The sequence below is a fragment of the Gymnogyps californianus genome, chromosome 15 (genome assembly GCF_018139145.2).
Source record: "Gymnogyps californianus isolate 813 chromosome 15, ASM1813914v2, whole genome shotgun sequence".
NCBI lineage: Eukaryota > Metazoa > Chordata > Aves > Accipitriformes > Cathartidae > Gymnogyps > Gymnogyps californianus.
In genome coordinates, this window is record NC_059485.1 from 9,728,170 (window position 1) to 9,751,711 (window position 23,542).

The following is a 23,542-nucleotide window of genomic DNA, read 5'->3' on the forward strand; positions in this document are numbered from 1 at the left end:
GCGAGGCGCCTCGGGGAAGGCGGCCCCAGCGGGGAGCCTCGCCCACGCCCCGCAGCGGCCCCGGCTCTCCGGCAGCCGCCGCCCCACAACTCCGCCGGCTCCGTAGCGCCCGGAAGCGGCAGCACCGACGCGGGACCGCGGCTTCGCCCGCGCAGACATGAGCGGGTTCGGGGCCGCCGCCGAGCCGCCAGACTGGTGGCTGGGCGGCGGCAGCAGCAGCAGCGGCGGTAAGGGCGCGGCGGAGGCAGGTACCGAGCGCCGCGGGGCGCAGACGGGGAGGGAGCACCCGCGGCGGGCGCCCGCGGCTCCGGCAGGTGGCGGCGGGAGGGAGCGGCGCTGCTCCCGCCTCGCCTCGCCTCCCTCAGCGCTGCGGGGCCCCGCGGGGCTGCCGGCCGGGTGCCATGTTGTGGCGAGCCCCGCTCCGCAGCCCCTGTGCTTCCTCCCTCTCGCAGAGGTCTTTCTTCCCGAGGAGACGCGCACCGCCGCACCTGTGGGTTTCCTGCAGGAGCTGCCCAGCTACCAGTCGGCGCTGAGGCGCCGCGCCGCCGCCGGGGGCACCCAGGAGCGACGGGCGGCCGCGCAGGGCTCCGCGGGGCTCCGCGCTGCAGAGGCCTGGGGGCCGGAGCCAGAGGGAGGCGAGCCGGCTGGTCGCCCTGCGAGAGAATACCCCTTGAGTATCGCGGAGAAGAGGAAATTAAGGTTAATCTTTACCCCTTTTTTTCCTTTAAAAAAAAAAAAAAATTACCTTTTCCTAAACACAACACAGGTGCGATGGAAGGCTGAAGCAGAATTGGGTTCATCTGTATCTGTTTCACCCTGTGGCATGTGGTTTTGACAAGAAGTTGCCCAGGTACTCATGCCAAAACGTGGCAGGCTCCCTGTGGCACCTCAGCTGCAGGAGCGTGGCTGGGTGCTCTTGGCTGGCATGAGGGAGTAGCTGACTGGGGGGAGGAATAGGTTGAATTGGAAGAAATGAGTCAAAACTGGGAATTACCTGCAGCAGCCAAGCGCGTTTCTCACTGGCTTCCTTTTTTTTTTTGCCTCAGGGTTTTGTGCTTTTAAGGGTCACTGTGGGTTATCTATCATCAGCAACCACCTTCTGCTATGTGAGTGCTGCTGTTCTTGAGTCTTCTCAGCAGTTCTTCCAAAATACATTGTGCTGTCTCTGGTGTGGCTCAATACAGGTGGAAAGAAGCTTTCCAGGACCATTTCTTCTTTTTTTTTTTCCATATCCCTTTTAAAATTGCTCTTTGCTGTGAGTTAAAAGCAGTTCCTGCCCCCCGGTGGTAACCCCCAGCAGGGAGGGGATTGCAAAGAGCATGCTTTGCCCCGCCTGTATTTCTCTGCTTGTTGTCTCATGTCTTACTGCTAGGCTGAAAGCTCCTTTGAGGAGAGAGGATACAGTATGTGTTTTTACATTGTCAGGGAACAGCTGCACTTTTAAATCAGGTACTTTGTAGTTGTGGTTATGAACCAGGAGAGAGGTGAAAGTACAATTAATGCCTGGTGCTCCACAGAGAACAAGAGTTACTCGCAAGAGCAGTGGGAAATGGGTTACAGCCTGATCCTGGAGTGAAGTTTAACCCTACAGGCTTTACATAAGGAACAGAAGATCCAGGTCATGGTAAAGGAAAGTGCTCGATACATTGAATTTTTATTTGAAGTTGGGTATCTAAAGCTCAGTTATTCAAGAAAAAGGAACTGCAGTCCTGTGTCCATGGTGCCTGTTAGGAATGGAGTTGGGATGTCCCAAGCTTGTTTACACGTTTTAGCACTGAGAGATTCTGGTGGGGCTTCTTGGCACTTCTGCGGATCAGTGATCTGTGCGTATTGTGCAGCAGCTGCCAACACAAAATGCTCGATATAAATGTCCTGAAGGCTGAACACTCAACTTCTGTAACAGATGAATGTGCAGCCCACGCCTCTGTTTAAAATGCAGACCAAACACGGGCCAGATAGTTCTCCAAAGTGTCTGTTTAAAACACTACATGCTGCAGCCTGTAGTTTCCACAAAATGAAATCTTTTGAGAGCAGCTGTATTTGCACTTAAAGATGAGATCGTCTGCTGCCTCTTTGATTGTTACATGTAAGGTTTAATTTGGCTTGTTGCCGAAATGCTAATTTTACTTTCAGCTGAGAAGGATATGGAAACTTTGTCAACGTACAGCACACACGGCAGTGGCATGGCGTGGCAGTGAGTCACTTATGCACTTAAGTAGTGTTGCGTACAAAGTCTTTTGAAATTGAAACCTTTGTCTTCTATTCTAGCATGGTATCCTCATGGGTACTTAACTGCTACCCTTCTTCAGTGGCATCAGAGGCTGGAACAGCATTTGCTGCATAAAAGTCAATCTTCAAGCTATTTTTCTGGGAAGTTTTGTCTTTTTTTAAGGTTTCTTAAAAGAAAAAATGAAATGTAAACTCTGAGCCACTCAGAATTCTCCTTGATGCTGTTGCTGACCATGCAGCAATTTTTAAAATGTGAATGTATGCATATAGTATGAAAATCTGTAAGTCAGAAGTGACTAAAAATTGTAGACAGTTTGTGGCACATCCTCGGTGTTTATTTGCAGCTTATTGTTAGAACAGTACACCCCCACACATGTTGGCAAAGAAATACTTTCTCAAATTCATTGAGTTGGCACTTTCCAGCAAATTTTTCAAAATGCTATAAAACCTGAATAATTAAAAATGAATAATTTTAATAACATTTGTTTTCTATTATGTACTAGAATGTGATATAAAAGTTAAAATTATAAAATCCAAATAAAATATTTAAGCCTCTTTATAGCGCTCTCTTTTTTTTACTTTTTTCCCCCACAACATATTTTGACATTTCATTCTGATTTTGAGATCTGTGCATTTTCTACAAAAAAAAGAATAATTTTCTATTTTGAACAGCTGCATTTATAACATTAAAAGAGGAGAGCTAAATATTTTAGAGAAATTTTTTAAGAGCTTCTTGGTGAAGATGCTCTGGTCAGAAGTTTTGAGGAAAGAATCTTCTCTTCCAGCCATTTGTAAATATGGAATCATTAATGGCAACTTCCCTGAGATCCCACCGGGAAGTTCACCTACGTATTTTTACTGTGTTGTGCTATTGTCAGTTGGATATTCTTTTTTCTCCAAGAGGGGCAAGTGTTTCTGTGAGAGAACTTGCTATATTTGAATTAACTTGATGTCACAGTTACCAGGACGAACAGATGGGGACAGCTAGTGTGTGTTAATCCAACTTCTAGCACTGTGCTGTCCCTCTGAAGGGTGCAGACAGGCTCCATTGTGCTAGGCCCTGTTACATGTAGTGAAGAAGTATTTCTTGTGCTCCATAACTGTATTTCTTGATTCTTAGGGACTGTCAGCAGGCTAATATAAAATATTTATCTGGATGGAAACAGTGGAAAAGAACTAGCAGTAAATCATTGAAAAAAGTCCTCAGTGAAGTCAAGGAGTTGTCATCTTATCTGGAGCTTTGGCGACATGATATTCACAGCATAGAAGGTATTTACTGTCTTAAGTTGATTTCTCCTCTTTCAAGTTGCTTCTGTTATTGGTGGTTTTAAGTGTGTGAGCATAGATTCAGATGTAACTGTATGTGTTTAGGAAGTTACCTGCTTCCTTTATTATTGCTGATGTAAAATCCATGATGGGGTAGATGGAAATACATTGGAGAAAATTATTAAAAAGTCACATTTCCATTTCAGTTATATTGCTAAAAGCCTGTGGTAGTTAAAACTAGCTTTAGTAATGTTTCGTCAGTTAACTCAATGTTATTGAAATTATAATTTGCTCATTCTGTATTTTCAGTTATTTTATCGTCTTAATTATTGGCACGTTTCTTTTATTCCCAGGAAAATTTGGTACTGGCATCCAGTCCTACTTCTCCTTCCTGCGTTTTCTGGTCCTGCTGAATTTTCTAATTTTTGTCCTGATGTTCAGTTTTGTTACCCTTCCCAGCATCATTTCTAAATATGGACTATTCAACAGTAGCTTTGTTAAAATTCCTCCAAAGAACATAGGTAAACATCTTATCTGTGTACTGCTGTTGTTTGTAAGATTCCCCCTTTCCATCAGCTTCTCCTCCACCTCCCAGGACAAAGAAATGCTTTTTTTATAAGAACTTGCCATTGAACTTGAATTAACTGGATCTGGCAGTGTAATGGGCATTACCATTTGAGTGACTTTTCCTGCCTTTCTTTTGACAGAGCCTCACTGCACAGTTTATGAACCTAGTGGTAATAAGGGACTTGTTTACTTCTATACTTACCTCAAAGATCTGCTCAGTGGCACTGTAAGTAATTAGATTTTTTTTAAAATTAAGTTTCTGTGTCTTGCATAACATGTAAAACGTGAAAACATTTTACTTGGGGAATGAAGCTTTGATGATTTTGAAAAATGATAAGGCATATGCATCACTGGGGTAAAATTATCCTTTATCTGTGAGAAGGAGAGTTTTCAAACTGACTTTTACTGAGTGTCCATAAGGCCTGGTTGGCCACGTGCTGCAGCCTGCGCCTCTCCTCCCCAGCTGCTAAACGTTACGTATTCTGGAGCACACTGCCTATTGTGGTCTCTGTGTAGGGTCTCAGTGTCCTTGTCATAGAGCTCTTTGATTGGAGAGGGGAGGGATTTTAAGCACGCCTGCATTACAGTTTGGTAGAGGCGATGGCAGTATTTAGAAGCTACAGACTGTTGTAGCTTGCTGGGGGCCCCTATAGTAATTTTAAATTTACAAAATGATTGCTTAATACCAGGTTGGATTTAGCTGGGCAGTTGCTGCTACTGTTACAAATTCTATTTAAACTTCATGTTTTCACAGGGGTTTCTTGAAGTGACAAGTTTGTTTTATGGCTATTACACAATAGATGCTACATGGCTCAGTATGCTGAGGTACAACTTGCCACTAGCATATCTGCTGACTACATTTGCCTACCTTGCGTTAAGTCTCCTCTGGATAATAAAACGGTAAAGATGTTGGTATAGTTTATTTACTGCTACCTGTTGCACACTTTACGTTGCATTCTTGCTTGTAGGGAACACGCTGCATTCTAGAACTGTTTTACATGGAAATGGAGAATCTTTTGCTTGAGAATGCAGTGCCACAGTAGCCTTTGTCTGTGTTTGGGAAACTAAGCCAGCAAAATAAATAAAAATAAATAAATTTGAACTATTAGTTTTTCATATGCACGCATACATATAAATAAAAGACCCTCAACTATACAGTAGTTGTTGGAGGATTTTATTTGGGGGTTTTTGGTTTTTTTTTTCTCTGACACTCTTTGCAGTGTCAGAGAAGCACTGGATGAGGTGAGAAGGTATGACTGTGGCTAAGTGCAGAGGGAAGTAACTTGTGTCAGTCACGGCTTCAGCTGACTGTGGTTGCTGCAGAACCTCACACTGAAAGCTTCCCAGAGACTTGCTGGGGGGGGGGCGGGGGCGGGGAGAGAGATTGATTTAGTCTTTGATGAGCCAGGTTGCTTGTCTGCGCATAAAATATGTCTTTTCATGAATGAAGTAAAGTTGCATTTTCCCCTAGGTCTGTGGAAGGATTTAAGCAGAACTTGGTGCATGATGAAGATCAATTTCAGAGTTACTGTAACAAAGTCTTTGCAGGCTGGGACTTCTGCATTACAGATCCAAACGCAGCACGGCTAAAACATCGCAGCTTGCAATATGAGCTCCAAGTGAGTAACTTTCATTTTTCTGTGATTACAGTTTCATATAGCTTAGATGGCTAAAAAAGAGAGGTGGATAATTTTGCAGATAATGGAATAAGAAGGATTGAAGTAGTTTATATTGGGGGCAGGGCAACCCACATCCTCTTCAATGCTTTCTAGGTAGCTAGAATTGTGGTGCAGCGTGAGAAGGATTGGCACTGAGGTTGATGGCCCTTCCCCCATCCACTGGGGACTGAAGCCAGCCTGTTAGCTGCTTGTCTTATCTGCCTCTTCCTCACACTCCAGTCCTGCTTCCTGTGTTAGTTTCTACATAATCCAACAGGAAAAGCTATCCCTATCCCAGCTGTGAGCAAAACCCTTGTACTGTTGGGAATCAGTTTGAGTATTCTGGGTTATAAGTCTGCAATGTGGTAGGCAGTAGTTTGGGGAGGAATAAAGTTCAGATGATACTCTTCATACAAGTTGAGAGCATTGTTGCAGTAAGATACTGAAAGTTTTTCACTAGGTGTCTGACACACATGCACGTACAAAATGCTGATGCAGCTAATAGATTTCCCAAATGATAAAGCTCTCTGAAAAAAGAGTCTGAAAGGCTTTTCTGGTGAAACCAGTACCTTCTTTTTGCTCTCTGTACACTGGAAGCAGAGATTTGTGTAGTGAAACAATTACCTTTGAAAAGATACTTCCACTTCAAACCTCAAAGCAGTAATTACAGATTTCATAAATTACAGTGAGTTGCTTTCTGCTCTAGTAAAGTTCACAGTCATCTTTTTTCATCATATAACCAGAGCCTCCTTCACTTACCACGCTTTTGCCTCTAGAACTCACACCTTAGAAGAACTTGCCTCTTAATATTACTGTTTGATGGAAATAAGTCCTCATAAAATACCTGGGTAATCTGTGGGTTTGCCCAGGTTAAATTGCCGTCACAGGCGATACTGTATTTTCACATCAGCTGAGGTGAAACATATCAAGTTTACGTGACAAGCTGCTCAAGACTGTACTTCTTTCTCTCTCTGCTATCCCCCAATTTGCCTTCACAAAGAGTAGGAGAAGGAAGTTTGAGCCATAGTGGTGAGGTCTGGTTACTTACCTACAGAAGTAAGGAGATGAGCGGGCTGATCTACCCATTTCAGGGTTGAGTACCAAGCTATCTGAGGTCAGTCTCTCACAATAAACAGACAAGTTGTCTTTCTGTCCTCAAGGAGATATGTTACTGATATAGTAGAGATAAGAGGATTATGAGACACATGTCTTTGGACACAGGGCCATCAGTCTGAGGAGACTGAGCGCACTGGGGCTTCCACTCCTGCATGGACCTGTTTGTCTCAATGAAAAGGCACTCTCAGTTCAGTGTGCTTGGGCAGGCAGTAGAGTGACCCTTCTAGAACAGGCTATGGATTTGCACATCCCAGAGGTAAAAGACGTGATATCAAGTGTTGTATGCTGCACCAGAAAACTACACATCCTTTTTCTTTTGTTTGTAGACAGACTTGGAGGAAGAAAGACTGAAGCGAAAAATAGCTGACAGGACAATGAAAGAAAAGCTACGCATCTACTCTCTGAGAATGTTTATAAATATAATTGTCATTGCTGTTTTATCAGGATGTTTCTACTCTATTTATAGAGCAACTGTCTTCTCTCAAGAGAACTCCAATGTAAGTATCAGACATGACATTAGGACAGATTCAGTCGGGGCTGGTGATTACAGCAAGAGGAACTATTGTGAAAGAGTCAAGTGTCTTAATATAGCACCTTTCATGCAAGGGATCTGAAAATGCTTTCTACAGACCTAGAATTTTTTTAGTAGAGGAGAGTGAGAAGGATCAAGAAGCACATGCAAAAAACCCAGTGATGTCTCCTTTTGATACAGAGGCTCCAGTGTCATCTGCCTTGGAGCTAACGCAGCTGACAAGAAAAGCAGCCCTCGCTTCCCTTCCCATGTAACTGTTCTCACTTCACTGTGATCTGCTAGTACAAGCGCTTGTGTGTCCGGGCAGTGAGCTGGCTCAGGAACTGATCTGGTTGAAACAAACTTCATCATGATCAGTTTCTTGAGCTGGTTCACTGCTCAACTGCAAAAATGAACAGCAAGGGAAGGGGAGACTAAAGATTACAATCTGTATTGTGGCTTGAGTTACAGCTGTGTGGGAAAACAGGAAGACTTTGAACACGGAGCACTTTGGAGAAGAAAAGGTTTTTGCATCAGTAGTGGAAAGAATCAGGTTGTGTGGGGTTGTTCACCCCTGGCAGGACAAGCAGATGGGAAGAGCAGTTCAGAAGCAGAACAAGAGCAGACAACAGTTTCACAACAGTAATTGACTTCTCTGTAGGACCCCAGGGTTGAATTAGTCTGACATGAATGGAGACCAGACTTTTTCTCTCTGTCTGTTCATTGGTGATGTGATGGGCACTGGCTGTGTATGGGGAAAGTTGTGCTCGTGGACCTAACTCTTAACTTCCGTAAACCGCCAGGATTGCAGAGAGAGAAGCAGGAAACAGGGACTAAAGAAGTGTTTGTGTCAGAGGTATTGTTTGAGGGCAGAGGAGGAGGATAGCGCAGCACTGAAAAACTTGAAAAACAGCCTCACTTGCTGTCAGCTTTATGTTTAAGGGTTGATCTCTTGACCTTGCCTAGATGAGTAGGTAGAGGAGCTTGTTAAGATGGTAGGAAGGTCAGGGGAGCTGCTTGGTACCAGTGCAAATAACTTGAAAAGTGTCTGCACTTTGGCATAGGTGTAAAAGCTGGTAGCCCTAGTGCTAGGTTAGACAACGTAGTTGGACACAAGCCTTGGTGAGACGAGCCTCTTCAAACAAGCTTTGGGGAAGCACTACAGTACTCATACCTGGAGGTGGGGGGAGTTGCTGGTGAAGGGAGCAGGAGAAAGCAAGGGTGTAGCAGCAAACTGTAGAGATAGCTAGCAGTGGTCTGGCTTGTAGTTCCAAATGTAGGTGGAAGATGAAGACAGAGTAAAAGATGCTACCTGAATCCTGGACAAGAGAGGCTGGTTGGTAGCTGGAGAGAGCACGATGTCAGGAAGGTGTGTTTTTCTGGGTATTATCTTTCTCTCATCTCTTCTTGCACAGGATGTCAGCAATACGAACTTCCAGGCTAATCTCTTAGTTCAGTATTTGCCTTCCATGGTGATCACATTGGCCAACTTCATTGCTCCTCAGATCTTCTCATTTCTGATCAGATTTGAAGATTATTCACCAGCCTTTGAAATCAGGCTGACACTCATGAGGTAAAGACATTTTTATTGTGGCCTTGGATCTTTCAACAACTTGTTCTTGGTAGGTTGTAAGTATTGTAAACATTGAAATACAAAGAAGCAGAGAGGTTGGACTCTGCACCGGAGGGCCTGGGCACTGGAAGCCAAGCAGGCGTTTTGACTTACGTTTAGATGGAAACTTTGATTTTAAATCTGGAAACAATCTCCTGTTTTGATGACAGTACAGTGCAGTCATTTCAGTGTCCAAGTTTTTCTCTAAGTCCCATTTAGCTGTGTTATCTGGACATTTTCAACAGCCTGAATAAGTTGTGGCTGCAGAGCTGTGGTTTCACACTGCTTTGCATGCAGCAGTTCCTTGAATGAGCAAATGTGTGTGTACAGCAGTGACTGAAGCACAGCTTTGCTCAAGGCAGAAGTTAAAAAGTTTTGGGCTAAAAGATACTTCAGTGTGAGAGCACGAAGAACTGGCGTTTGGCAGCTTAAGGCAGTAAGATCTGGGTTGAAGCATCTGAACTCTGCAAGCCCCTGTGGTTTGTATTTCCGATTTGGCTAAGTGCCTCTGAAGGCCTGAAGCCACGTGAGAGGGAAATGCTGCACACACAGTTGTCACCTGGCCTCTCAAACTGTACTTGAGAGAATCGCAGCCCATTGCAGCGTCAAGATGTGCAGCTGAAATGACTGATCTAGAAACAATACTGAGAAAAGAAACACGGGACTGTAGCCTAAAGCAGGGAAGGTGAAAAGCAATTTAACTTACTACTAAGGAAAGAAATGTGTTTATCATCTAGCTGGCTGTTTCATTAAAGCTCTGTTATGACCCTTTTGTGTTTCAAGCCTTCCTTGGACTCCTGTGCAGGTTGAGCCAGGTGTTAGAATGGCTCTTTTTTGGCAGGTTTGGAATTGGGTTTTGCCTTTCTTCCAGGTGTGTCTTCGTGCGGTTGGCCAATATTGGTGTTCTCTTGTTCTCGCTGTGGAGTCAGATCTCCTACTGTGCCACCGAGGAGTGTAAGGCCTGTGGATATAATTACGAACTCTATCCTGTAAGCAGATTTATCTTGGTCTTTAATCATCTGAACTTGTGAATAGAGATTTGTTTTCCATGAGACTTGCTTGTCTAGCAGTATTCAGAATCAGACCTGCAGTTGCTGTTCATGTTATACCTGGTGCTGATTCTTACTGCTCAGTGGAAACCAGTACAGTTCTTACGTGTATCTTTTGTTTGTCTAAAACTCTGATAAGAATTAGTCCAGTGGCAGATTATCATTTGGCATAGACTTTCTGACTACCATGAACATTGTTTGAGGTAGCTCTGTTTTGGAGACAGTTGTGTTACTGCCTTTTGCTCCAATAAGACAAATGGTCTTTCCTCAAAAAAAAAAAAAAACAACCAACAAACAAAACCCAACAAAATGAACAAACAAAAAGCTTGATATGGAAGCTCTGAATCGCTTAAATATTTTAGAAATGGGAGTTAATACAATTTGAACTTTGTGGTGTTAACTGAGACATTTGTTGCTTTAGTGATTGACAGATTTATTTTTCACTTGTTATTTAGACTCCTAATCTTGTTTTTCCTGACTTGTTTTTATAGTGCTGGGAATCTGAAGTTGGGCAAGAAATGTATAAACTGATGATATTTGATTTTATTATAATTCTTGCTGTGACCCTGTTTGTGGACTTTCCTAGAAAGTAGGTATCTCTGCCTTTTAAACATACTTTTGCAAATGACGTATGAAACACATTTTCTTTTTTTCTGTTATTAATTCCCCATATTTCTAACCAGATTACCAGTTTTAAAATAAACCATAAGCATATTTCTAGTGGTTTGAGCACTTGTTTGCTATTCAGATGGCTGTGTAGTTTTTGATATTTGAGTCTTTTTTTTTTCCTTCAGACATTTTTCTGTTTTGTTGTCTAATGCTTATATGCTAAATATCTGTGTGTTCCAAATGTGTTAGAATTCAGCTGAGCTTTATAACTTCAATTTAGAACTAATGATATTCTTTGGTTTTAGGTTGTTAGTTACTCATTGCTCTTGCAAGCCAGTTCAGTGGTGTGGATTGCCGGAATTTGGAATTTCTGACAATGTCCTGGAAATCATTTATGGGCAGACTATCTGCTGGATTGGAACCTTCTTTTCACCACTTCTCCCTGCAATAGCAATTATAAAATACTTCATCATCTTTTACATTAAAAAGGTAATGAAGGTGTGTGGTAAACAAACAAAGTTGAGCACATCTCTGTGGTTTTTGTGATATAGGTATGCAGTTGACATAAAACAAACAAAAAACCCTAAAAACACCCAAGGATGCGGTGTACTGGAAGTGAGGTAACGGTGTTCCATTTTCTGTAGGTTTTTTGCTTTTAAGAGAAGGTAGAATTTTGCTTTGAAATCAAGCAAACCAACATTTTAATAACTTCCTCTTCAATTATTTGTCTGGGGTTTTTTTAATAAAGTCTTTTTATGTAATAAAGCTAGTTTGTAACATTTTTCTGCAATAATCTATTTACTAGCAACACAGCTTAGAACTTGGACAAAATTTTGCCAAGCTGCTAAAAATTTGGAAGCAAAATGGAAAATCCAAGCTGGGCTGGATGTTCAGGATGTGATTTCTGCATATCGGAAGCTTTACTCTAGGACCACACAGCTCCTTCCGTGCATCAAATTCTTACTGATATTTTAGTTCTTACGAGAGGGGATGTATCCAGTGAAGATGTGGCAGAACACAGCTAAAGGCTGTGCCATGGATCATACACCAAAGGACTATGTCAGTTGACTCTGTGCAAGTGTCTGAGGCTCTCTGGATCAAATTCTTACTCAAAATAGGAGACATTAACTTATACCAGAATGTAAAATGTTCTTGTCTTAGCCCTTTTCAGTCCATGTACATCAAAGGAAGGATGGTTATGTGGTAGCCAGTAGCATATTTGAGAATGGAAAATTCAGTTGGTGGGGAAAGTATACTTGGACATATGTATGTAGATGTACTGGTAACAGTCTTGCTCACTTTCCCTCTTCAGATCAGTTTGATACACACATGTAAACCTGCAGCTAGGCCTATCAGAGCATCAAGTTCCAACTTTTTCTTCTTGGTGGTGCTGCTGATTGGGCTCGTCTTGGCTTTTATTCCTTTGGGAATCAGCATAGCACAGTAAGTGACAATTTAACTTCTATGAAGTTGACGTTTGTTCTAAGGTTGTCAGTTCCCTAAAACCAGACACACAACTTTGGAATGATAAATTGGAATAAAATATATAGTGTATAATAAATCAAATTATAACTTAGTTCATATAAACAAAAATTACAGTTTTAAAGACAAAGGACACTTTTACCCCATTGGCAAAGTGGTGCTGGGCTTGTGTTGGATTATTTTGTCTTTACATTTTGGTGTAGCATCTCCTTTCTGTTCTGCTTCTTTGACAGTATTCCCTCCTCCAAGGCATGTGGGCCGTTCAGGAGTTTTAACACTTCATGGGCAGTTGTTCCAGATACAATACTTGGGTTTCCAACAGGTCTGCAGCAGGTTCTTCATGGCATAGCATCTGAAGCCTTTGCAGTGCCTTTTTTTATGGTCATTTGGTGAGTACTGTGGAGACCTGATTCAGTCATGCAGCTGCACGGTTCATTTCCTTCCTTACTGAACTGATACCAAACAAGTATTTGGCATCAAATCTGGTACCAAGACCAGATTTTCCATCTGCAGTTAAAAGCATCAAAGCCCATATGAATCCTCAGCTCTTATGTCTTTGCCCATGTGTTCACACTCATTAGGTTTATTCCATTTCCTCTTGCATGTCCCATATCCCACACGTGTCTTTCTCAAAAGTGTTAACTGTGAATCATTCTGCAAATTAGTATTGTAAGCTCTGTGATCACAAATACTATCCACAAATCTTCGTTTAAAAAAAAACCAAAACCCCAACAACAAACAAAACCCCTAAACCAATCATTCTATAAGATAAAATTCAATACAGAATCATAGAATTTTTAAGGTTGGAGGTCACCTGTAGAGATCATCTAATCCAACTGTCCTATTCAGAGCAGGGTTGAGTAGAGCAGGTGCTCAGTAACCGTGTCCAGTTAGGTTTTGAGTATCTCCGAAGATGGAGACTCCACAACCTCTGTGGGCAACCTGTTCCAGTGTTTGGTCACTCTTGGAGTAAAAAGTGGTTTTTTTCCTTACATTGAAATGGAATTTTTTGCATTTCAGTTTAACCTGACTGTTTTCAGATCTTGCAGCCTTGTTACCTGGTACTTTCTACAACTTCTACACCTGAGAAACCATGCAGTTTATTTCAGAATCCACCCAGCCCTTCATTCCATAACACATCTTTATGTGTTCTCCTGAACTCAGCCTGTTATTGTGTACACAGAAAATAGCAAGTCCTCTTTTTTGGTTTGGGTTTTTTGTCTTTTTTTACTTTATCGTAAAGCCTGTGTAAGAGGTGGAGGATGACTGGCACTGCTACATATTTGGAAAAGAAAATACATGATTTATATAGGCATTTGTGCTATTCTGGTTCTTGCTACTGCTCTTCATCATTTAATGCACTGTGGATAATCTAGGTCACAGATTACATCTGGAATATGTGCTATAAGGAATGGCTGCAATACTGATCTGTGGCTGCTTACCATAGTTAGAAACCCCAATGGGAGTGAAGAGTTACTCCAGTGAAACCTCATTAAACTGAATTTCTGAGGAGCAGTCCCCCCCATACATACACTTGGAGCAGGGCAAGAACTGACAGTCTCGAGAGAGCTGTCAGAACACAACCTGTAACATCTGAAAGTGGCCGTGCCTCTACGTCCCCTAGCACTCTGCTGGCAGCACAAGTATCTCAGCAGATGCTTTTGAGCAGAGCTATGCCCAACCTACCCCAGCTGTATATTGATTTTTTAACTTTTTTTTGTTCTCCAGCAGCTTCTCATCTGAAGAAAATGCACAAACTGACAATTCCTCTAGCCCATAACAGCCTTTTTCTGACTAATTCTGTTTTGCACAATGCTAACATACAATGTTGGTTTGTTGTTTGCAGCCTCATTATGTTCTATTTTATTGCCTTGGCTGGAGCACACAAACGAGTGGTTGAGCAGCTGAGGGAACAACTGGTTATGGTAAGATTTGACCCACTTGTGTGTACCCCTAAAGTTTTCTTTGCTGTGTCATTAATCAGGCATGCAGAGGAACAACAGTTTTCATAGTCTTCTGGATACTTGGTGTTTGCACAGGCAGTGAAGAACGTTTTACAAGTTACACAGGAAAAATAACTGAAGCATTACAGTATTTCCCAGTCTAGCTGATTTTCTTGGGTATCAGCTGCAACTGCAGCAAGGTCTGGTTATATCAAGCAACACACACGCATGAGAGACGCCTCTGAGAAGCGGTATCCCTGTTCTTCATCTGTCATCTTGCTTCAGTGCCCCCATCTCCGTGGATTTTTCTGCCAAACAGGAACCTGACTCTTGTGCTTGCTGTGCCCTCCACCATCTTACACAACCCCCACCTCTGTTTCCTTCTCTGCTCTCACAAACAGGCACCCAACTCCCTACCCTTCCTCCAGGCCTATGTTTCTACTGCATTATGTCTGGTCTTACTCCTGAGTGCAGGTTCCAGCACCACTTGCTGGAACAGGTACTCACAAGTGGAGCAAGTCACCACTAACTAGTCCTTTGGAGAACGGTGCCAGTGCAGACATGCTGCTTTGTGGCCATCAGAAGCTTCTGCCATGTTTGACAGCGTTCATATACTGTCGTCTGTCAAACTCCGCTCTAATCAGAACCTAGCCTTACTAGTAAGACTTCTCACTTTCTTAGGAAATAGCTCATTTCTTGGTGTGTGCTTCTTCTAGATATGGCATTTAACAACCCGTCCTTAGAAAAACACTGTGCTGGGGAGAGATTTTTGAAGAGTAAGGGATTTAGGAGCAAAAGCCTTACTGCTTTTTCAAGGGTTCCCAAATCAGTTAGGAATACTGAAAATCCTTGCATGCTTTTTGTTTTTGTTTGTTCACTGTTGTTAGGCTTCTTGGAAGTATGGTTTTAAGTTTTTAGGCGTGAGATGTTTTTACTAGGCTCAACGCAGAACTGTTAATATGTGACCTAACAAGATAAATGATGTCAAGACTATTGTAAACTTAAAATTGTTCAGGCAGTTGAGAGTGTGCTGGGAGCCACTAATTAGAGTACAATGTGGTGAGTCCACCTATTTATTTCTAATAAAGAAGTGAGCTGTTCATAGATAACTTGTACTACTTCTGTTCATCTAGAGCGTACTTTTTATTCTGTCTTTCCAGGAGAGTCGTGACAAGCTGTTCTTAATCAGAAAGATAACAGAAGCTCAGAGGCATCCTTGAAAACCACAAGAAGGCAGAAGAACGTGACTTCCTGGAACTCCCAGAACCACTAGATAAGAGTAGAAGCATCTGCAGCACCTAAAAACTGAGCAGCTGACTGGCACCCTGGCACTGCGGTCTATGCAACGGATGCTCACGGTCCTAGTCTTGATTATGCTAGTGGGCCTTAAAGTTTCCAAGACTGGAAATTTAGCTAATTTATACTGTGTTAGACCTGTCCAAAAAATTGTATGGTAGGACACTTTATTGCTGCTACAATTTCAGGGTTGTTGGGGTTTGTTAAGTCCCTGTTTTTTCAGGGGTTTTGGGTAAAATGTGATCAGAACCGAAACTCTGTTTAAGAACTTTATACTGTTTTTACAAATTATGCTTTAAGAATCGGGAGGGAGGGGAGAGGGGTCGTTTTACATGTTTCCAACTCAATTCTCTTTTAAAACCAAAGAAAAGAGAGACGTATGTCAGTATTTTGGAATAGCGCATAGGAGAAGAAAATATGGCATGGGTTTGAAATCAGTTTTCTAAATATTTTTAGAGAAGAGACTTTGATATTTATTTTGCTCTGAAATAGCAAGTGCGGTTGCACACTGGATAACTTCACAAAATGGCTCAGAGAAGTCAAGCTGATAAAAGAGCTCTGAATAAACACTGGGAGTAGGAAGAGACCACCAGGCAGTTCACCGAGCAGTGCACGTCTGTCGCAGGGAAAGCCATTGCTCGGGTACCAGCCTCACTGCTGTGGAGTAGCCTTTTTTTTTTTTTTTTTTTTTTTAAATGTGTTAAGGCATTATTACTTGTGTTTTATTCTCATACAAACATCTTGACTACTGTTCTCTTTGTTCTAAAATGTGAATATTTGAGAGTTAAGTTATAGTTTGGAATTACAGCATTCAGAAACTTGTGTCAGTACCCTTTAAATTCATGTTTCTTCTCGCTTAAATGAAATGATGGAGCTGTGTGACTCAGGGAACAGTGTTTCTAAGTAGACTACTAACTGTTTCCTTTATTTAAAGATTATGCTTAAGGATTTTCTGTACAGAATTGTGTTTCGTACTTGAAATTTGCCAGTAGCACACTGTTAGTTAATACGTGAGAGACTGTTTTTTTAATATAATGTTTTGGAATGTTTTCTGTCTTCGTTTTAAAGAAATTAACATTCAATAAGTGATTTTTTTTTTTTTTTTTTAAATATAATGTCTGATGTTTTTTGAATTAGTTTCCTTTGACTCTGAGTGGCCCGGCCTTTGTGCAGGCTCGGCCGGGTGTGCGAACGCCTTTCTGGGCCCAGGGCCTGACGCCCCTCAGCTCTCCCGCCCACACCTCGCACCGCCGGGCGCTAACACCCCCTCAGCCGGCACCGCGCGCCGCCCGGGGCGGCTGCCGGCGGTTGGCGCTGCCGCTGGGCGGAGCACCCGCCTGCGCCCCGCCTTCCCCGCAGCGCCCCCGCACGCCTCAGGCGGTCGCCCCGCCCCCGTTCCCATGGCAGCCAGGGGACGCCGGCCCTGACTGACAGCTCCGCTCTCCAGTGCGGCGGCGCTCGGGAGCCAATCGGAATCGTGATAGGGCGGGATGGTGGCGGGAGGCCGGCGCGGAGGCGGCCCGCGGTGATGACGTTCCGGCGGCGCGCCGCGACGCGCCGGAGGAGGTGTCGGGGTCAGCGGGATGGAGGTGGCCGCCGCCGTGGCTCCGGCTGTGCGGCGCTCGCTGGGGCAGTGCCGGCCCCTCCGCTGCGGGGCGGGTAGGGGCTCGGGCCGGCTCCCGCGCCTGCCCACCCCTCAACCTGTTGGGGCGCCGCCCTGAACGACGTCCGCGGGCCTCGCACCGCCGCCCGGGGCCGCCTCAGGCCGCCCGGGGCCGCGGGTGGCAGCGCCCGCCCGCCTCGGACGGGGGCTGGGCGGCGGCAGAGCCCGCGTCACCTTTGTCTCTCCGGCAGGTCTCCGGGGGAGATGGCCTTCGCCCGCCGGAGGGGTTTCCCTCAGGCTTTGCAGCACGCGGGTGACGCTGGAGGGCATCAACAAGCCCGTCATAGACCGCATCATCCGGGTGGACCATGCCGGGGAGTACGGGGCAAACCGCATTTACGCGGGGCAAATGGCCGTCTTGGGTAGATCAAGTGTGGGACCGATTATCCAGGTTAGTGGACCTAAAAGCGATCGCTGTGTTTCTGGTTAATTTGCATTTGATTAACAGTGGTCGAATGAAGCTGTAAGATGGGAGCTGTACATCTTTTGCTAAACACGTTTAAACACGTGGGTTTATAAAGAGTGGTGGGATTACTTGATAAGGGAGTTACCAATACTACAATTGCTGTAGTATTGTCACAAAGACTCATCATTTTGCAAATGTTTTTATGTTGCTTGTTTATAACTATCCTTATCTGCCCTTCTTCACCGTTTCCTTTTTGTGATGTGAATAGTGTTACCTCTGCAGTTAAAGTGTGAGGGGCCTGAGCTGTTTTGTTTTTCTTTGCTTTATTAGTTTTATTGGAAACGTTTAATTTTTCTGGTTTTATACTTTACTGTGATCTGGCTCTTTTGCAGCAAATGTGGAATCAAGAAAAAGACCATCTGAAAAAGTTCAATGAACTAATGGTTGCATACAGAGTTCGACCTACTGTTCTATTGCCTTTTTGGAATGTAGCAGGTTTTGTTTTAGGTGAGTTTGTATTATTACTATTATTGTTGTTTTATGAAGTCTTCAAATGTGTAAGTTATTTGTATTGCTTCAGATTTCATTGTTTGCATATGTTTGGTACCACAATCGCAGGGGCTGGAAGTGCTTTACTTGGAAAGAAAAGTGCAATGGCTTGCACGGTGGCAGTGGAAGAGAGTATATCAGATCACTACAATAGCCAGATCCGAACTCTTGTGGAAGAAGATCCAGAAAAGTACAAAGAACTATTGCAGGTATTTAACTATGACTTCAAAGGTAGTTTAACAAATTCATCAAATTATCTAATGTGACTTTAGTCTTTTAAAATAATATGCTCTTAGAATTTACAGGAGATCTCTTTTTGTTCTATCACATAGAATGCTGAAGTCAACAGAAACTTTAAGTTAAAAGGATGTTTTTTCCTTCAGCAGCACCAAAATTAAAATGTATGTTGGATTAGCTTCAGCATGCTTTCAGTAACTCAGCATTTGCCTTTTGATTGGGAGAACTATGCTTTAATTTTGATTACTTTTAATTGAAAGGAAGGGTTTAGAGGGGAGACAAAAGGAGAAAATATGATTGCGTCGTAACTTTTTGCTTATACTGGACATGATTATGTAGTTCTAGTCTTAAGTACTGTTCGGAGCATGTAAGGAGCTAATGTTTGTTAGCTCTGCAAGAAAATTATTTCCCAAGTATTTTAGGCATCAAATTGGGACACATTCCTATAGGGTGCTTGTCAGAGACTGACCTGTTCCCACATGCAGCACATCGAGCTTGTTTGTGCTGTTTGGTGGGAGCTTGCTTTAGGGTCTGCATGTTCATTTCCATCTTTGCTGACTATCAGTATGTTCAATTGTGCTTAGTTTAACGTGTAGCCAAGTCTGGTTACTCCAAGCATGTCTTCTTGTTACAGAAATAGTATCTGAAGTAACCCAGGTTGTGCTGACATGTGCACAAGGGAAATACTACCCCTGAAAATAAAGACTATAAACAGAGAGGGCACAAAATAAAGAGAAAACACTAAGCAGCAAGGCTATTCACAGTGTCAATATGAGGAGGACTAGCAATGAAACCAAAAGCGATGTGAACCTGTTGGGTAGGGACAGCGCTTGGTGTCTGTAAACTCTGAGCACTTTATTAAGCAATCCTAGTTATCTGCAGGCATCTCAAGAGAAAGAAAACAGTGTTCTTTAGAGTACGCTAGAATGGCCAAAAGCCCTGTTGGCTTACAGGGAAACACCCTTACTGATTATCCGGCAAGGCAGGGACCTTAATGTCATTATTTAAATTGTCAGAATAATTTGTATGTGTGAAACTAATTAGTGTTACGAGTTACTATTACTATAGATTTTCTTGAAACAGTGAAAAACATAGTGATATATTAAACAGAAGCTTGGTTTTTAAAGACTTTTTTTGGGAATATTAAAAGAACTTTTAGGTTTGGGGAATGCTGTAAATAATTCCCTTCTTGCTGAATTGGAGATTCAGGTCTTTGAGAAGCTTTTGAGAGACCTGGGCGTCAGATGCCTGTCCTGGTGCATGCAGTGGTCAACAGCATATAGTTTTGTATACTAGCTGCCTTGATTTCTCTGCCAAGTAGACTTACTAATTAAGTGCTATTTTTAAAGATAATAAAGCAATTTCGGGATGATGAACGGGAGCACCATGACATTGGGCTTGAGCATGATGCAGAAGCAGTAAGTACAATGTTAAGTAATTGGCACTGTTAGCGAGGATGTGGATGTGATATTCTTATCTTCCTTATCCAGTGACTGTGTGTAGCTCGTTATTTGAGAAATAGAGAATAAGGCGCTTGATATTCTTTCACAAAGATAAATATAAGAAAACACTGCATTCTATAGCTTTCATTTTTCTAGAATAGAATTGAATCTGTTGGAACTCATGTCAAGTGTTAAAGTGATTGTGTTTTCCTGAGAGGTGTCCTCTGCACAGTTTTTAATTTTATTTTAAGTTTAGATTAAATATTTTTGAAGATGAGGCTAATAAGTGCTATCCATACAGCTGGGAACTTGAGGCATCATCTTGGTAGATGAACAGAACCATGTTAGGAAGTGTGAAATACTGAAATAAATTCTGTGCTCCCTTGGATACCACGTGAGGAGTGTGTGACTCCTCGCCTTTTTTTCTCTTGACTTACATTTGTGGAGAAATGGAAACATTCTGCAAACATGATCATTTTTATTTTAGTTTTCTCTAGGGTAGATTAGACTACAAATACAGGTGGGTTTTGGTGGGCTTTTTTTTGTTTGTGTGGTTTGCTTTGTTTTGTTTTTTGTTTTTGGTTTTTTTTAGATAATGCTTACTATTCCTTACCACAATCTGGTTCAAACAAAACACTTCATTAGATGTATTTAATCTTTTATTCTTTGATTTACAGGCACCAGGTTATTCAGTTTTGAAGACAGCTATACAACTTGGATGCAAAGCTGCAATATTTTTATCAGAAAGAATTTAGTGATATTTTCCATAATGTTTGTGGCAATAAACTGTGACACAAAAGTGTATGGAAATTGCGGAAGACTAACAGTTATTTTATTCAGCCTTTTAAAATTTTCTTCACTAAGCATCTGATTCAGCCATCCTTTGTCACATTGAGTACCTGTTCAAAAAGTATCTATACTAAAGTCAATTGAGCTAAATGTGAATAAAGATGGCAGAATTGGGTCTGTACGAACTAAACCTCCTTATTCAGAGACTGTTCACAAGGTGGCAGCAAAATATGTATGTATATACATGATTTATGTATATAATGTGTGTGTATGTATACACACATAAAAATGATAAATACATTCTCTCTTGCCTTCAAATTTGTATGTACTTGAAATAAGCTGGAGCTCATCAGCTCATTTTAAAATGGTTAATACTGACTCCGTAGGATATTTTTGGGTTCTGTTTTCAGGGTAAGTAAATGAAGTACTAGTAAGTATTTCTTTTCAGTCTGTCTTGAATAAAGATTGCTATTATAAGACTCATTTGAAGACTTGTTTGTTGTTTTTTTGGTTTTTTCAGGCTCAATTCTGAATTCTTTATTTAAGTAGAATTTTTCTTCTCTTTGGGGTTTTTTGTTGTGTGGTTTGGTTTTTGTTGGTGGTTTTTTTGTCCTGAGTGTGTGTAAGGAATTCATCCCTGATATAAAGCAGGTGGAGAGAGCAACTTAGAGCACCTGTGGAATCGCGCTTAATATTCTGTTAAAGCTTTCAAGTTTATCTTACTTTGCTTCTAGTCTTCAGTGGCTCTTGAATAGAGACGCTCTTATTTTCTCCATGTTTGAACAATTTCTTCACGCTTTCTGCTGGCATCCTGGCATGGAGCAATAGAAATAAAAAAGACAAAGTTGTGCATGTCTGTCCTGTTAAACACTGATCAAAGATGATAAAAGTGCAGCAATGGAATTAGTGTGTCTTAAACTGGTAGGGATGAAAGGGACTTTGTGCAAGATTGCATCTTTTGCTCTTTATGTCTTAAGAACTTCCTGACCATTCCATTCTTTTCCTGTTGCATCATTATGGAAATGGGATGACTTTCCGAATGCATGAGGATAATATAGAAGATGCTGATATCTTGATACAAACATTTAAAGTCCCTGTGAGAGACCTCTTTTTGTAGCTGAGAAGCATGATGTTCTGATTATATGCGGCAAGGCAGGGAAACCCTGTGAGTAAAATTGTGGGTCACATAGAAAGCACTTATCCGTGCTTTTCCCCTAATATCCATGCTTCTAAAACTTTGGGGAGATGCAGCTTGGTTAACTGCCATAAACTAACTTTTGTTTCCCAATTTTACAGGTTTTCCAGTTTCTACAGGTTTGTGGGTTTGGTTTTGTTTGTTTTGGTGTTTTTCGTAATAAGAATAGCTAAGCTCGACAGATCAGGTAGCAGAATTTCTTGCATCTTGTTTTCTGGTTAAAAGCTATGATGTACTAGAAGTCAGTATTTCTTAGCCCAAGCAATGGGGTATACCTAATTGAACAGGTCAGCTATGGATGTGGGATTGTTTCAACTAGGTATAAACCTAGTTCAAAAGGAAGGAATTGGACATCAAGAAATAAAACAGTAGCAAGTGTTGCCCATTACTGTCATGAGGAATGGGGCCACCATTGCCAATCTTGACTTTTACCTTATATGGCAAAACCACACCGTTATATTGAGGCCAGTTAAGTAATTTGATGAAGTTTTGCTGTGTGCTGGTTCCAGTTCTGTCGTGCTGGCCAAATGCTACGTACTGACTTTGTAGCTGCTTGGAGACCAGAGGAGGATAAGAAGTGCGGAGTTGCTGCCAGGAATCCAAGACCTGTGGGAGCATTTCAGAGCTTCTCAAATCCAAGCATCTGGGAGCTTGGTGAGGCTTCAGACGGCATTTAATCCAGGTACATCTGAGTCTACCTTTTTGAGTAGCTCTGTTAAGTGTTTGTAGGTACTGATGGTGTATAATTTAACGTGAAAGACTTCTTAAAGAGGATTATTTACCCTTTTTTTGTGAAGGAGCTTAGACTGAAGGTTAAATTTTAATATAGAAATTCCTGTTCTGTATGATTTATTATGACTGACACTTTGTACGTTCTTTAAGAATAATTTCTATCACACCATTGCAAGTGTGGCCTGGTTATACTCAAACTACTGATGTTATTTACATTGTCCAAACAAAGTAGCATTTGGTTCTCTATGACTGGTTTGCACACCCACTGGGATAATTTGACTCGGAGAACTCAAAGCTAAATCACAGATTTCTCATGGACTGCGTAATAAGAAGATAGCTCTAAGGGATTGTCATTTTACTTGCCTCGGCCCCAGACAGTTGTGAGCAGCGTGCATGTAAACTTGAGTTTACTAAAGGTCTGTTATATTAGACTAACGCTGTCTTCCCTAACTTGACCAATTCTCTGAACAAACGTTACACCTAGCAGAATTCTTGCCTTAATTTTCTCTAAAGCATTTGATATGCTGGCCTGTGGAAAATTCCTAGGTAATTTGGAGAAGAGAGAAATCAGCACAAAAGAATGGTTAATTAAAGTGGCCAAAGGGTTAACAAGTGGTGTTGAAAGAACATGCAGTGCAGTTGTGTAAGTCATGGACTTTAATAATTGAGTAAAAAGAGGAAAAAAAGATTGCTTGATGAATAGTCCATTGTAAAGTCTTTAATAACAAGGGCAGCATGGACAGCATCTTTTATAAGTCTAGTATTAGAGCCGGGGAGGGAGGGGCACAGTATGTTTTGACTCAAAGCTGGAAGTTGCACACCCATGCATACAATGGTCTTGTGATATAAACTGGAAACCGAGCCAGACAGTTTCCTGGTCTCTTAGCCATTGCATCAGGATTGAATACTGGACAAGGCATCCGTGGGGCTTTCCTAGATAGATGGTACTCAGCTGAAGCCTGATATTCTCCAAGACAGTGGTTACAGAGATTCTCTGAAGATATCTGCAGTGGTGTTCAACAGTTGTGGGATTTGCTGCTGACATAGAGAAGCGTTCGTGTGATCCTTTGTCCAAGATGTGGGTGGCCTCCGAGACTATCCCACACTGCTCACTTGGGGCAACAACATTTAAGAGACAAATCTCATTTTTAGTGCGTTTAGTTTGGCCAAAGGCTGGGAACATCAAATACC

At 42.2% G+C, this 23,542-nt stretch overlaps 2 protein-coding genes across 3 annotated transcripts; both read left to right on the forward strand.

Moving 5' to 3' along the window:
* The first annotated feature begins 548 nt into the window (after nt 1–548).
* TMC7 (transmembrane channel like 7) lies at nt 549–15,679 on the forward strand. 2 transcript variants are annotated; one of them, XM_050905884.1, is made up of 14 exons: nt 549–699; nt 3,350–3,498; nt 4,203–4,288; nt 4,817–4,962; nt 5,534–5,681; nt 7,163–7,333; nt 8,763–8,920; nt 9,831–9,948; nt 10,500–10,597; nt 10,923–11,106; nt 11,930–12,060; nt 12,333–12,488; nt 13,946–14,024; nt 15,203–15,679. In XM_050905884.1, the coding sequence occupies exons 4-14, from the start codon at nt 4,880–4,882 to the stop codon at nt 15,260–15,262; spliced, it is 1,386 nt and encodes a 461-aa protein (XP_050761841.1). In that variant the 5' UTR covers nt 549–699; nt 3,350–3,498; nt 4,203–4,288; nt 4,817–4,879; the 3' UTR covers nt 15,263–15,679. The 2 variants fall into 2 exon arrangements, with proteins under 2 accessions (XP_050761841.1, XP_050761840.1); XM_050905883.1 differs by lacking the exons at nt 549–699; nt 3,350–3,498 and adding an exon at nt 3,856–4,016.
* A 1,242-nt stretch (nt 15,680–16,921) lies between these two features.
* On the forward strand, nt 16,922–20,907 carry COQ7 (coenzyme Q7, hydroxylase). Its single transcript, XM_050906034.1, has 6 exons — nt 16,922–16,997; nt 17,193–17,392; nt 17,800–17,914; nt 18,026–18,165; nt 19,543–19,611; nt 20,313–20,907. The coding sequence occupies exons 1-6, from the start codon at nt 16,922–16,924 to the stop codon at nt 20,388–20,390; spliced, it is 678 nt and encodes a 225-aa protein (XP_050761991.1). The 3' UTR covers nt 20,391–20,907.
* The last annotated feature ends 2,635 nt before the right edge of the window (nt 20,908–23,542 follow it).